The 16,416-nt window shown below is 39.6% G+C and overlaps 1 protein-coding gene across 2 annotated transcripts in view; it reads right to left on the bottom strand.

The window, feature by feature from the left end:
* The window catches only part of STAC (SH3 and cysteine rich domain), a 140,607-nt gene that overhangs the window by 85,511 nt on the left and 38,680 nt on the right, over nucleotides 1-16,416 (bottom strand). For both annotated transcript variants that reach the window (XM_087918088.1, XM_087918089.1), the window contains exon 2: nucleotides 11,732-12,005. In XM_087918088.1, coding sequence (XP_087774214.1) covers nucleotides 11,732-12,005 — 274 coding nt within the window. The remainder of the gene's footprint in view (nucleotides 1-11,731; nucleotides 12,006-16,416) is intronic.

Here is a 16,416-nt window from a genome sequence, read left to right as displayed (position 1 = left end):
ATGACTAATGAACTGTTAATTTGATTAGCTGGATGAATTAGTGTGATTAATGAATTAAGTAAAATATTGGTGGAATTTAAGAGTTTTATAAACTTTTTGTTATAACAAATAAGTTATTAGTGATTTAGATAAATTGATAGATATTTAGGAATTTTGCAATTTGTATTTATATAAAAACAGTACTACTGGATATTAGCAAAGTAAGAACAAAAACTAAAAACTAAAAGTATTGAGATGAGATATTAATTTTCCTTTATATGTTTTTTTCTCTTATTTTCCTTTTTTCTTGATTTAATAGTTTTTCTGCTTGCTTCTCCTTATTGTAAGCTTTGTATTAGTAGGTTAATTCTTTCTCTCTCATAAAATATAACAATATATTGTAAACCAGTAATATATAGTAAAATGTTAGTAATTTAAACTGATAACTATTATTAACAACTCTAGATAAAGAATAGGTGTATTATCATATAGAAGTATTGAATAGAAGCGATAAAGTGGATAGAAGTAAATTGTGGGTGGTAAAGTGGGAAGATGTATACAATAAGATAAAGAACATGATGAGTATTACAACGACCTTAAAAGGAAAGAAAGAAATTTCAGGTTCATCAGCATCTATTGCATCCCCAGTGGGACAAAAAACAATTGAGGGGATGTTGACTACAGACAAGACAAGTAACCCTGCTAACATGCAAGTAATGTAAGAAGCACTGCTATCCATCCAAGAAATGATGCTTAAGGTACAGGAGACAATGTTGACAAATCACATCGACTTGAAGATGGAAATGGAAGAGATGAAAGGCAACATTCAAAAACAAGATGGAAAAATAGAAATGATCCAGCAAACAATGAAAAAGAACGAACAAAAAATAAAAAGTATAGAAGCAAAGGTGGAGCAAACAGAAAAGAAAGTGGAAGCAATGTACAGGAAAGTGATAGCTCTATGAACAGAGACCTGAAAGATTCACTAATCCATTTAGAGACGGAGCGTGCAGCATTTTACCTGCAATTTCAGAATATACAAGAAATGAAAGATGAAGACCTGGGAACCATAATGGTGCAATTGATAGCAGAAGCATTGGAACAGGACCAACAAGAGATCATAAAAGAATTGGACGAGATCTACAGGATCCATACAAATTATGCAAGGTGAAACAAAGGGAGGTCCACATAAGATTTGCAAGAAAAAACGTGAGAGACATTATATATAAGATGATGAAAGATTAGCAGATGATCTACAAGGACAAAGAAATCGTGACCTTAAAGCAGATCCCAAGGCAAGTGAGAGACCTAAGAAAAGAATATAAATTCCTAACATCATTATTAACATCAAAACATCTGGTTCAGATGGTTGGTGCCAGAAGGTATGTTGGTTATCTGGCAGGAGAGGAGAATAAGAATTGACACCCTCGATAAGGTGCAGGAATTATACGAACAACTGGCAGGAATGGAGGAAGAAGCGAGTAGTAAAGAAGAACAGGAGAGCAAGAACCAAGAAGACCAGCAAGAAGATCAATGACAGGAGACGCTAGAAGAAGAACAGGAAGAAAGAGACAAGGAAGAGAGAGAACAGCCAAGAAGAGAAGGACTAAGAACAAGACCACAGAGAGAGGCAAGAGTTAATAGAAGACTAAAACAGACCTATAATTAATATGATGGAAGAAGAAATTAAATTAATTTCAATAAATATTAATGGACTGAACTCCCTGGCTAAGAGAAAGCAAACATTGGTGAAATTATTGAAACAAAATGTTGGTGTCATATGTCTACAAGAAGTACACATTCAAAAAAACCACAGTAAATGTCTGGAATATCCCAAATTAGGCGAATTATATGTAGCATTAGCAGATCAAAAAAAGAGAGGGGTAATTATGTACATTAGGAAAGGGATATATGCAAAACAAATATATGCAGAAGAACAGGGAAGAATTTTGATTGTACAATTGAATATATTTCAAAAATAAATACTATATATGCCCAAATGTGAATCAGAGAGTTTTATAAAAAGCTATATGAGAAAATAGTTGAGATGGAACAGAAAAATATATGCTTAGTTGGGGATTTCAATGTCATTGTAGATATTGAAAACGATTATATCAATAAGGAACAAATTAGGAGGGAAAAAAGAAATGCTTACCAAAACCATTTTTTGATTTAATAAAAGAAACCAATTTGGAAGATATATGGCAAAAAAGAAATCCAGATGATAAAGGCTATATATTTTACTCAAGTCCACATAAATCTGGGTCGAGAATCGACATGGTGTGGGCAAACAGGACATTTGGAAAAGACATATATAAAGTAGAAATAATGCCCAATATATGGGCAGACCACAATCCATTAAAATGATTTGGAAAGGGCAGAGGAAAAGAAAGATGAGATGGATATTAAATTTGCAAATTTTGAAAGAAAAAGAATATAATCAGAGAATAAAAAATGAATTGGAAAGTTTTTTAAAGATAAATTTAAAAGAACATACAAATTTACAGAATCTGTGGGACACCACAAAAGCTTACATGAGAGGAATATCAATAGCCTACACAATTAGAAAAAATACTACAGAACAGAAACAACAAAATGAATTGCAGAAGAAGATAAAAGAATTAGAAAATGGACTCCAAAAAGACCCCAAAAATATGATGAAAAAAGAAATAATGATGGCTAGACATAAATTAAACTTGACATTCTTAGAGGAAAGAGCACGAAATTTAAAATTTATAAGACAAAACTTTTTTGAGTCAGCAAACAAGCCAGGTAGATGGCTAGCTCATAAGTTAAAAGTAGAAAAAGAAAAAAGATTAATTCAGCAATTGAAGGACAAAGAAGAGAATATATGCTGTCAGATGAAGGGGGAAAAAACAGATTGCGCAAAGCTATTTTGGGGGATTGTATAAACAAGAGGAAGTTATAGAGGAAAATATAATAAAATACTTAGAGGAGAATGGTCGGGTTCAATTTTGGAAGAACAAAAGGTAATATTAAATAGAGAAATAACCCCAGCAGAGTTGAAAAAGGCAGTACAAAAGCAGAAAAATAACTAAACACCAGGCCCAGATGGTTTTCCTAGTGAATTATATTAAAAACATGTATGAAGTATTTGAATCAATACTATTAGAGGTATATAATGAGGTGCCACTGGAAGCTAGACTGTCAAAGTCCTGGTCTGAGGCATGTCACCATAATTCCAAAAGATGGTACCAATCAACAAATGATTTCAAATTATAGACCAATTTCCCTATTAAACACAGATTATAAAATATTTATGATGATTTTGGCAGAAAGAATGAAACCAATTTTAAGTGGGATTATACATTCGGACCAGAATGGCTTTCTGCCAAACAGATAAATTAGCAACAACATCAGAATAGTGTTAAATACAATCGAGTATTATGAAGCATACCCCAAAAAGCAAGCAGCTTTATTTTTTTTGGACGCACAAAAGGCCTTCCACAATCCTAATTGAAAGTTTATGCTACAGCAAATAATAAGAATGATTTTTGGTACTAACATAGTAAAACACTACAAGCCATATATTCTACGCAAACAGTAAGAGTGCTACTGAACAGAGATTGTACAGATGAGTTTGAAATAGGCAAAGGAGTAAGACAAGGGTGCCCATTATTACCCCTGCTGTTTATTTTATCCTTAGAAGTGTTGCTTGCCACAGTCAGATGAGACTCAAGAATAAAAGGGATTAAAATTAGGAACCAAGAATACAGCGTCCAAGCATTTGCAGATGACCTTGTATTCATAGTGGAAGAACCAATGAAAAATAGACAAACACTACTTCAAGAAATAGAAACATTCGGGGAAGTTGCAGGATTGAAAATAAATAAAAACAAAACTAAAATGATAATTAAAAACTGCACTCAAAACAGAAAATAGAATTACAAAATAAAATGGGACTACAGAGTGGAAAAAAATATTTGGGAATATGGCTATCTACTAGGTGTTCGTCAATTAAAGAAGACAATTATACCAAATTAATTGAACAAATTAGGAGGGATTTAGAACTATGGGGGAAACTACAACTATCAATATTAGGCAGAATTGCAGTGTTGAAAATGAATACCCTACCAAAATTGATGTATCTCTTTCAGATGATAAAATTAGGAAAACTATTTTTTACTGAATTAAATAAAATAACAACCAAATTCGTCTGTCTGGGCCAAAAAACATGCATTAATATAAAACTGATGCAGGTGCAACCACTTCTGTCCCGGTATTCCTCCCACCCAGCTCAGCTCCTCTGCCTCCCCAGAAGAGCAGCTGCAGCAGCTGCCACTGCTGCCACCACCACAAAGGGAAGGGCAGGAGTGAATGGCCAGCCACTACAGCCACTCCCACGCCCATGGCAGCATCTCCATTCAGGCAGCTCACCTCCCTGCTGGCAGCTCCTCCTCCAGCATCCCACCTGAGGGCAGCAGAAGCACAGATGGGCAGGCCAGGTCTTCTTTCCCTGCAAGTGGGCTTCTTACACAGCCCCAACCCTCCAGCTCATGGCACTGATGCACATCTGTGTTTCAGAGTGCCTGGCTGCCTCGGGCACACGGGGCAGCAATTGCTGGTTGGGTGGACAGTTGCCCTATGCCCGAGCTGGCCAGCGCACTGGAACCAAAAAGAGCAAGGGAGCAGAGCTGCCCTTGGATGGCTGGGGCCATACAAGAAGGGAGGGAAGCCCTGGTCTTCCTCTCCTCACCCACTGTCCCCTCGCCTCCGGTGGTGGTGGCTGTTGCACTGCTGCTTCCAGGCAGGATGCTAGAGAAAGAGCTGCCAGCGGGGAGACGAGATGCCTGAATGGAGACACCACCGAGGGTGTGGGAGTGGCTGCGGTGGCTGGCCAGTCACTCCTGCCTTTCCCTTGCAGCAGCAGCAGCAGCAGCCATGGTGGCAGCTGCTACGGCTGCTCTTCTGGGGAGGCACAGGAGCTGAGCTGGGTGGGAGGAATGCTGGGGACAGAAGTGGTCGTGCCTCCTTGGCAATAGTGGTGGGAAGCGGGGGCTGCATATGGGGTGGCCTGCTCTGCTGAGGTGCCCAAGCTGGCCTGGTGCTCCAGAGTACGGATGCACTGTGGGCTGGAACCACACAAGAATTACACTCAGGCAGAGAGGGAGGGAAGCCCCAGCTGGCCTGTGATGACCCATAGCTCTGCCCCTCTCTGTGTCTTTGGGCATGCGTGCCTGATATTCTTCCTGTTACTGGTCTTTGCGCCCACATATGCACCAGAAACCAGAAGACCAAGTGGCTGACACACATGAGTGCATTGGAAACAAGATCATCTTCCTGGCATGCGCATGCACACCAGGTGGCTTCTCTTCTGGTTTTTGGTGCACAAGTGCATGTGAAGTCCAGCTGGCTGGGGTGCAGGAACCCAGAAGAGCAATGGGCGATGGCCCTGTGTGCCCGGAGAAATAGCTCTGCATACCAATTGTAGCACATGTGCCATAGGTTCACAGTCACAGCCCTAGTGGATATAGTTGAATATATTACTGCATACAGACACACTTGAAACAAGAATAAAATTAGAACTAAGCTCCTGGGGACATAGTTTTGAAACAATTCATGATTATGTTGTTAGAAATAATAATAATACTATTAATAATGAGAGCAAATACTTTCCCACAGTGCAATGCAAAGTACTCTACTTTGGCATGGCTAAGTAGCAGTCTGCAAAAGTCCTACTTTAATTTGTATGTATATACTATTGTTTAGATACTAAATGAGAGAAGACATAAGGTCACAATTTTGTGTGCATATAAGAGCACATACATACTCAGACTCACAAATGAAAACACATTGAAAGGATGATTGGGTATCATAGTTAATTGTGAAACTAAAGTAGTAAATACTTTATTAATAAAAACAAAAATCAGTTGGTTATAGCTGGCTTGCTACTAGACAGCAGTGATAGCTGATTTAATGTACTATAGTTCATATTCTTAAAGACCTATGAATATTGGAAAAAAGAGATTGTCTTTAAGCGCAAGGTAATCAAATTGCGAGGCAAGCATGCAGGTTACCTTATATAGACTGGATAAAGAAAATGCAGAAAGCTTATGAAGCAGATGGAATCTTTTCACTTTGTTTAGATCAGGGGTCGCCAACCTTTTGGACCTCAGGGACCACTATACTCATAATTTTAAATCCCAGGAACCACTAACCGGTTCTGTGGGCATGGCCTAATTTGTGGGTGTGGCTTGGTGGTCATGTGACTGGCTGGGCATGGCTTGTATATAAATATTATAAAGATTTATATAAATATTGATTTTTTTATATAAAAAAGAGCAACTTTTACCCAAAATCTGGCAAAGCAGGCAAGCAAATTGAGTTGCTTACAGAATCACAGATTCATTCAGAGATCTATCTATTTGCCATTGGCTAGCTCAGTCTGTCACATAAAATTTGCTTGAAAGCAAACTCATAAAATTAACTCACAACACACCATGTATGTAAATATTGAATTTTTTATTAAAAAAGAGCAACTTTTACCCAAAATCAGGTAAAGCAGGCAGGCAGATTGAGTTGCTCATAGAATCATTCAGTGATCTATCTATCTGACATCAGCTACCTGAGTCTATCACATAAAATTTGCTTGCCATGAGTCTGCACTGAATAATAGAAACTTCAGTCCTAAGGGAGGTTCGGCAGTGCTTAAAAGCAGAGCCGAAGATCTAAAGACTAGCTAAAAATCAAGAAATCCAACCATTTCCTGCTTTCTGGCTAATCTAAATCTCCCGGCACAGCAGAACAGCTGATGTTTGGAAAAAGGAAAATAGCAATTTAGCAAGCAAGTTTGCCAGGTAAGGAGTGAGTGGGCAGGGAGGGTTCCCGCAGGCCATGTAGGCAGTGCAGCCTTGTGTTTCTGCGCAGCCTGGATTAATTGCTTTGGGGGATGCTCCGGGGGTTATATTTCTCTGTGGCCCATCAAAATTTTCTAGTGTCTCACCAATGGGCCGTGGACCATCAGTTGACAACTACTGGTTTAGAAGACTTCTAGATACTACTACATTTCTCATCATAACATTTAACTGGGTGAAATAGAGCGCCATAGGGCAACAATTTTTGAATCAAAGTACATAAAATGGGCTATTTTACAGAATTTGTCCAAATCTAGGACCTCTGTCTCCTGTGGAATTGAAATCTGGTCAAATGTAAAACATTTTATGACATAAAATTATCATAAAACAGTTTATGACATAATTGATATAATACAAAATGCCTTAAAATCTTTCCTGTGCCATACAGTTCAACATGGGCTATTTTACATCTTCGAATGTATTCCAACTTTTCCTGTGAAGTCAATACGTTAGATGTTCTGTCATTGTTGAAAGCATTCAGAAATCTGGTTAAGAAATATCTCTAAATGACTGACCCCGTGGAACATTGGTTGTCTAGTAATGAACAAAAGACCACTGGCTGGATTTATAAGGCATGCTAAGGTGCAAAGTATAATGTACAATCTACAATAACTGGCATCGCACAGCACACAGAGCCAAATCCTAAGAAACTACGTACATACATACATACAAATACACATTTCTTTTTAAAAATTTTAATTAACTGATTTTCAGTATTCTACTTGTTATCTATAACCGAATAAAGGTTTGTTTGTTTGATTGATTGTTATGTGATGTGTGTAACATGGCTTTGATCTTCAAGTCCATGAATTGCCCCGTGCATCCATGGTATCTTTTAGGATTTAAAAGTAGTAATCACCAAGACTATGTGGTATAGCTCTCTCCTTAGCCTCCAACATATGTTCCCAAGGAGGAAAGAGTCATGATAAAGCAGAGCAAAGGCTGTCTAACTCAGAATAGTGAATAGTTGATAAGAGACAGAAAGTAAAATAAGATCTGAAGCATCGGTGGGATTCAATTTTTTTAACAACGGGTGCTGTGGGTGTGGTTTAGTTAGTGGCTGTGGCCAACTCAAAGTCAGTCATATCAAGGGTTGCTTCTCCTCGCCTGACTTCTCTTTACAGTGGGGATGCTACAATGGTCATAAGTGTGAAAAATGAACATGTCACTTTTTTCAGTGCCATTGTAACTTTGAATGGTCACTAAATGAACTGTTGTAAGTCAAGGATTACCTATACAAAAATACAAAAAGCTTCTTTGCTTGCAAAAAGCTGCCCTAAATACCAGTCATTAGATTAAAAATACCTGCAAGCCAGAGATACAAATCCAGCAGGGTGCCAAAGCACCTTGAGGAATTAAAATAGTTTAAAAAGTGTCAAGCTTGCATCCGGCCTCTTGAAAGTACACCCCAAAAGAAGAGTGCCAGATACAACTAAAGCAATGAAGGAAGACCCCCTCCCCAGATAGAAAAAGGAACCTTGAGGCAGGAAAAAATACAAACACAATACAAATAATTAAATCACAACAGTAGCTATTGCTTGTTAAACCAATTGCCAGAACAAATAGACACAGGAACTAGCCAGATTTCTCAACCCAGTTTCTTTTCAGGAACAGAGATTAGCCTTTTTCCTTCCAAACAAAGCTGAATAAGGAAAATTATCCCATCAATAAACACAGGATTAAACATCACCAAAGTCAGAATTAAACTTCACCAAAAACCAGTTTTAGATCAAAACTCAGAAAGGGTATGTAAACTCACGTTTGAATGTCAATCTTTCTAGCTAGTTCAGTTTACTGGCATTGCACCTCATACAATGAAATCAAAGATCATCTTCAGTGCAGATCATGACCATGAAAATAAATACAAACACACATCCTTTACACTCCACATATTGAACAAAAAAAACCTGACATCGCACCAACACTGTACTATTCAGTAGAATTCAAAAGAGCTACTGCCCTGGGATAGAAGCTGTTTTTCAGCCTATTTGTTCTTGTTTTTATTATTCTGTACTGTCTGCTAGATGGTAATAGTTCAAAAGAAGGGTTTCCAGAATGAGATGGATCTTTGAGGATGTTTTGAACTTTTTTAAGGCAGAGGGAGCTATAAAGTTCTTCCAAAAAGGGGAGAGGGCAACCAATGATCTTCTGAGCAATCCTCTGGAGTGCTTTCCTATCTGCCACTGTGCAATTGGCAAACCATACAGAGGTGCAGTAAGTTAAGATACTCTCTATGGTACAGCAGTAGAAGGTCACCAGGAGTTTTTCATTCAGTTGGTGTTTTCTGAAAAGTCTCAGGTAGCATAATCTCTGCTGGGCCCTTTTGACCAATGCTGCAACGTGAGCACCCAGGTCAGATCCTCTTTTATGGTAACACCCCAGAAACTGGCCACTTGCTCCACTTGCTCCATTGATAAGCAGGGGCTGGATGTCTGATCTCTTCCTTCTATAGGCCACTATAAGCTCCTTGGTCTTATTGGTGTTGAGGACCAAATTATTGTCTCCACACCACGAAAGCAACCGGTCCACCTCATCTTGGTAGGCAGACTCATCCCCCCTGGGGTTGTATCGTCTGCAAATTTAGTAATAGTATTACTAGCATGAATGGGAATGCAATTATGCACATAGAGAGTATAGAGTAAGGGACTCAACACACAACCCTGTGGTGTACCAGTGTTAAGAATAAGGGCTGAAGAGGTTATGATTATCTAATCTGACCCTCTGTGAGCAGCCAGACAGGAAATCCATAAACCAAAGGCAGATTGAATAAGAAAGTCCAAGGTCCAGAAGGTCTATGTGGAAGAATTGTGTTAAATACAGAACTAAAATCTACAAAAAGCATCCTCACATAGCGCCCCTCCCCCCCGTTCTAGATGAAACAGAGGAGTGTGAAGAGTGATGACTATAGCGTCCTCTGTAGATTTATTTCTTCTGTATGCAAACTGATGTTTATCAAATGTATGCAGAAGACCAGAAATAATGTGCTGGCAGACCAATTTCTCAAAGCACTTCATGATGATAGGAGTGAGTGCCACTGGTCTGTAATCATTGAGGTAATTGATAGGGAACTTCTTTGGCAGTGGAACAATGGTGGAAGCCTTCAAACAAGATGGAACAGGGGACTGGGATAAAGACTGATTGAAGATCCTGGTAAAGACTCCAGCCAACTGATCAGCACAGACTTTAAGCACTTGGCCAGAGATACTGTCAGGACTGGCAGCTTTTCTAGGGTCCACAAGCCCTCAGAATGCTCCTCACCTCCTGTTCCTCCACAGTGAGGTGGGGATTACAATTGGCTGTGGTTGTATTTTATCTGATGTCTCCACTTCAAAGCGAGCAAAGAAATGATTCAGTTCCTCTGCCAATGAAGCATCTCCTTCAGCAGAGGAGCACACCGCAACTGTTCTGTTGCAGTGCCTCATGTTATTGCTATAAAAATTATCCTCAAGCTTCCTCTTATAATCAGTCTTGGCCTTCCAAATACCTTTCTTCAGATTAGCTCTGGCAACACTGTATCTTGCCCCATCACAGGACCTAAAGGCCTTGGTCCTGTCATGCAAGAGGCACTGGACTTCTTTAGTCATCCAGGGTTTCTGACTGGGATAGATCCCGATACATTTATCCACAGTGATAGTATCTGTGCAATGTTTGATATAGCACAGAACAGTTGCAGTGTGCTCCTCTAGGTCAGGGTGGTAAAAGATGTCCCAATTTGTGTTCTCAAAACAATCCTGCGGTTGTTGGGAAGCATCTTCTGGTCAAGATTTCACAGTCTTTATTATAGGCAGAGCCTGTATCCTATGCCGGTGCTAAAAGCAGTGACAGGAAACTAAACCAAACCAAACCAAACCAAACTAAACAACTAAACTAAAGGGGTTCTGTAGAACCGGTCAGAACTGGTAGAATCCCACCCCGATCTGAAGGAAGATTTGAGTTCTGAACACATAAAGGCGGATGAAGTACTTACAATATCTAGTTGCACATCTGTCATTGCTTTCCATGTTGTAGTATGAGAAATAAAGACTAACTGTATTTTTTAAAATTAAACCCAAAATGTAAAATGCAATATATTGGAGAAAGAAGAACACAAACTTTCTACCGATAATGTTGTTCTTAATTAGTATGCTGGACCATATATCTCTTTCTTAGCTTCTTGCTGGCAAGTATTTAAGCATGTTTTCCTCATCATGACTATATCTCCTTTGCTGCTGACATACCAAAACCTGGAAAGTTAACTCTAGATTCTAGAAAGTTGGTTCTTAGAATTTCTAAATATAGATAATCCTCAACTTACAACAGTTCATTCAGTGACCTTCAAAGTTACAACATCACTGAAAAAAGTGACTTATGACCATTTTTAATACTTATGACCATTGCAGCATCCCCACAGTTATTCTGATCAAAATTCAGACACTTGGCAACTGACTCATATTATGATTTTTGCAGTGTCCTGAGTTCATGTGATCTCCTTTTTGAGACCTTATGAGAAGCAAAGTAAATGAGGAAGCCAGATTCACTTAACAACCATACTACTATATTAACAACTGGAGTGATTCACTTAACAACTGTGGCAACGAAGGTTGTAAAATGGGGCAAAACTCACTTAACAAATGCCTTACTTAGCAACATAAATTTTGAGCTCAATTGTGGTCATAAGTTGAGGACTACCTATGTAGTAGTTATGATTAGTTTCTCATAGACAGTGATTCTCAGAAGATATTTTTTATATACAAAAATATAAAAAGATACAGATTTTTTTCATGTAATTTGAATATATTAAACAAATGCAAAAAAATTGTTTGAATACTTAACTCCCTTCCCTAAAAGGTTACTTTGTAATACTAAAAACAAAAAATAAAATGTAAAATTTTTCTTACCAACAATCATATGGTTGCAAACATCACAGAAAGTAGGTTTTTTGAAAATGTGTTCCTCAAAAATGTGAGTCTTGTCTTCTGGCTGGAGATGGGTTTTGGTTGGAGTGGAGTTTTGATTTTCCAAATTAGGGAGCTGCCCCATTTTAGAGGTGATTTCTGATAGCAAATCTACTTGCAACTTCGTGCCACAATTTGTTTGTTGAAAAAAGTTGTCTGCACTTTTACTCCTCAAACTGTTGGTCTTGAAAGAAAGTGATTGTTTCAATTTCTGGAGCTGAAAAAAATTAACAATAGCATATTTTTCCATTGATATTTAGTGTTCTGGCAATTTCAAATAACTAGAATTTTAAAACAGCCGAGATATTTTCAATAACAATCACAAACCTGCAATATAGCCAATCTTGCTTGTTTATTTATTTAAATATGAGCTTTCAGATGCCATAAAATAGTAATACAAGCTGGGTAAAAGAAGTTAACATCAATCAGAAAACTCTATATACTTTCAGAGCCTATTCTAACCAATATGCTATTTATACAATTATATATCAGCATGTCATTTATCTTAGACCAGGAGTCACCAACCTTTTGAACCTCAGAGACCACCAAACAAATACTTTAAAAACCCAAGGACCATTAATATGAATTTTAAAAAAAGCTAATATATTTAATATAAATTTTTATGTTAAATATGTGTGTGTGTGTGTGTGTGTGTGTGTGTGTGTATTCAGCTTGATCTGAGTGTATTATTTCATTCAAGACTTTTTTCATTCTTTCTGCAATTATTATCATCAATATTTTATAATCAGCATCTAGCAGTGAGATTGGCCTATAATTCTGAACTTGAGAGTGGTCGGTACCTTCTTTCGGTATTCGTGTTATGTAGGTTTGTCCCCATGATTTTGGTAATTTTACTTTTAGTAATGCTTCATTGTATACCTCTTACAATAATGGTTCCATGGTTTCACGCACAGCCTTATAAAAATCCCCTGGAATCCCATCTGGGCCTGGGCTTTATTGATTTTCTGTTTGTGGATTGCTTTTTCCAATTCTGTCTGTGTTCTTTTCTTATCTAGCAATTCCTTGTTCTCTTCTGTAATTGGTGGCAAACTTTTCTCTTTAAGGCAGGCTTGTCCAACCCGCGGCCCACGGGCCACATGCGGCCCAGGTCGCCTCGTAATGCGGCCCAGTGCCCACCCCAACCATCGTGCCACAGCCAGCGAGAAGGAGGAGGAGAGGCAGGCGCGAGGCGGAGCTAGGCGAGCGCCAGGCCAAGGAGCAAGAGAAAAGGCGGGCGCCATCAGAGCGCCACCTCCTGCTGTTACCGCTGCCGCTTCTGCCCCTGCCACCGCTGCTGCTTCTGCCCCCGCCGCCGCTGCTGCCCCTCGCCGCCGCCGCTTCTGCCCGCTGCCACCCTGCTGCTTCTGCCCCGCCGCCACCCCCGCCACTTTCTGCCCTGCCACTGCTGCTGCTTCTGCCCCCACCGCTGTTGCTGCCCCCGCCGCCGCTTCTTCTCCTGCCACCACCCCCGCCTCTGCCCCGCCACCACCGCTTCTTCTCCGCCACCGCTGCTGCTTCTGCACCCGCCGCTGCCCTGCGCGGTGGGGGCAGAAGCGGCGTGGTGGTGGGGAAGAAGCGCGGCGGGTGGTGGCGGGGGCAGAAGCGGTGGTGGGGGCAGCGGCGGCGGGGCAGAAGCAGCAGTGGTGGTGGGGCAGAAGGGCGGGGGCAGCGGCAGGCAGAAGCAGCAGCGGTGGCGGGGGAAAAGCGGCAGCAGCAGAAGCGGTGGGGGCAGCGAGGTGGGGGCAGAAGCAGCAGTGGTGGCGGGGAAGAAACGACGTGGCGGGCAGAAGCGGTGGCGGCAGCGGGGCAGAAGCAGCAGTGGCAGCAGGGGCAGAAGCGGTGGCGGTGGCGGGGCAGAAGTGGTGGCGGGGGCAGCGGCGGCGGCGGCAGAAGCAGCAGCAGTGGCGGGGGAAGAAGCGGCGGCGGGGGCAGAAGCACCATTGGCGGCGGGGCAGAAGCGGTGGCGGCGGCGGGGGCAGAAGCAGCGGCGGGGGAAGGCTTCTGCCCCGCTGCTGCTGCTGCTGCTTCTGCCTTCCAGTCCTGCCTCATCCAGCTGGGCTATTTGCAGGAGGAGAGGTAGGCGTGAGGCAGGCGAGCTTTCTCCCCACCCCCCCCGCAAAATTTGGCCGGAAAATAAACTGTGATAAAAAAACTGTGATAAAAAAACCGTGATAAAAAAACCGTGATAAAAAATAATTAATTAATAATAAATAATTAATAATAAATAATAAAAACATCTCACTAACTTTATTTCCAAATAAATTTAATATGTTAACTATGTTTTCTATGGTTTTTTGGGATGATCGGGTATTGTTACTGTTATTTTATTTTATGTGCGCCCAAACCAAATTTTCATCTTCTAATGTGGCCCAGGAAGGTGAAAGGTTGGACACCCCTGCTTTAAGGTATTGCTGTGTCCTTTCCCTCTCTATTTGGTCTATATACTATATAGACTATATACTATATAGAGTTTCATAGTATTTTTCTATAATTTTTTTTCTTTCATTTGGTTTTGGGGGTTCTAGTTGTTGAATTGAATTTTTTCCTTTCTTTCTTAAATTTATAAGTCAGCCATTTTCCTGACTTATTTGCTTGTTCAATTTTTTTTTGCCTATTTTTTTTTTTTTTTGCATATTCCTCTTGATTTAGTAAGTTTAGTAAGTTTCTCTTTATTTCTTCTGGCTATGTATGCTATTGTTGTTCCTCTTATATAGGCTTTTGCGGTGTCCCATAGATTCTGTAAGGTTGTATCTTGGTTTTTATTTTCTCCAAGAACAAATTCCATTTCCTTTTTAATTAATTGTGTATAATCTTTTTCTTTCAATATCTGGATATTCTGTTTTTCTTTTTTTGGACTTTCCAAATTATCTGTAAGGAGTTATGGTCTGCCCCAATGTTAATCATTATTTCTATAGCTTTCATATTATTTTCTAATTCTCTATTCATCCAAATCATATCTATTCTAGATCATGATTGATGTGGCTTTGAATAATAAGTATATTTGCTTTCTTTATTATATTTATTTTATTTATTTTGATTTGTCAATAGCTTACAAGATAATAGGTATAAGTATATACATAGTTATGAATACATGAAATGGGTACATATAAGAAAAATAAAAGAAATAATAGGACAGGGACAGTAGGCACGTTGGTGTACTTATGCACACCCCCTACAGACCTCTTAGGAAAGGGGTGAGGTCAATAGTAGACAGTCTAAGATTAAAGTTTTTGGGGTTAGGGGAAGAAACCACAGAATCAGGTAGAGTATTCCAGACATTGACCACTCTGTTGCTGAAGTTGTTTGTATCTATTGTGTGCTCTTGTATTGTTATGGTTGAAGCTGAAGTATTCATTGACAGGTAGGACATTGCAATGTATGATGTATGGACCGAAGGCGGCATAGTTCTAGGTTTTCTAGGTCTAGAATTTCAAGTCTGGTGGCATAAGGTATTCTGCAACGAGTAGAGGAGTGGAGAACTCTTCTTGTGAAATATTTCTGGACTTTCTCAACTATGTTAATATCAGATACTTAATGTGGATTCCAGACTGATAAACTGTATTCAAGTATTGGTCTAGCAAATGTTTTGTATGCTCTAGTTAGTAGTATGATATTACCAGAGAAAAAGCTACGTAGGATTAGGTTAACAACTCTTAATGCCTTTTTGGCTATGTAGTTACAGTGGGCTCTAGCACTCAGATCATTTGAGATGAGTATTCCAAGGTCATTGTCAAGTTTGGATCCTCAACAAGGTCTTGACTATTCAGCTTGTATTTTATTTTCTGATATTTTTTTTGCCAATATGTAAGACAAAGCATTTATTTGTTGAGATTTGAAGTTGCCATTTGATTGACCATTCTGATACATAGTCAAGGTCTTTTTGAAGGGTAGCAGTATTGTCTGTGGTGTTGAATAGCTTTACATCATCAGCGAAGAGAACGCAGTTGCTCTTGATATGATCACAGAGGTCATTTATGTAGAGTATGAAGAGAGTTGGTCCTAGAACACTGCCTTGGGGGACACCACTGTTGACAGGTACAGAATTTGATAGGACGCTCCCAATTTTGACCATTAGTTGTCTGTTTGACAGGAATGCTTCTATCCAGTTATGCAGGTGTCTAGAGATACTGTAAGATTTTAGTTTTAGGAGTAGTTTGTCGTGTACCACTGAATCAAAGGCTTTACAGAAGTCTATGTAGATTGCATCTATTGCTTTGCCCTGATCGAGTTGTGTAGTCCATATGTTTTTGCAGTGTAAGAGTTGCAGATTACAGGATAGTTTTCTGAAACCAAATTGTTTATTAATGAGTAGGTTGTTTGTCTCTAAGTGGAGGATGATGGATTGATTAATAATTGATTCCATGACTTTACAGGTAATGCAGGATAAGGAGATTGGTCTGTAATTTTCAACTAGGCTGGGGTCTAACTAGTCAAAGTTCAGAATATTACCAACTTCCCCATGAGGTTGAAGGCCTGGATTTTGTTGGGAAAATGAGACCACCCACCCGTCATACTGCTCAATACAGGGGAAAACACTGGGGGTAAGATTTCAAGAGATCAATTCTACCAGAAGAACACATAGCTGGTCCCAGAGTGGCAGGAGAGGGCTAGAGATCAATTTTTGAGGT

This window comes from Pseudonaja textilis, chromosome Z (genome assembly GCF_049901715.1).
Source record: "Pseudonaja textilis isolate UNSWEBS1 chromosome Z, rPseTex1.2, whole genome shotgun sequence".
Taxonomy (NCBI): domain Eukaryota; kingdom Metazoa; phylum Chordata; class Lepidosauria; order Squamata; family Elapidae; genus Pseudonaja; species Pseudonaja textilis.
Note: the sequence above shows the minus strand (reverse complement) of the source record. Positions and strands in the feature narration are given on the sequence as shown.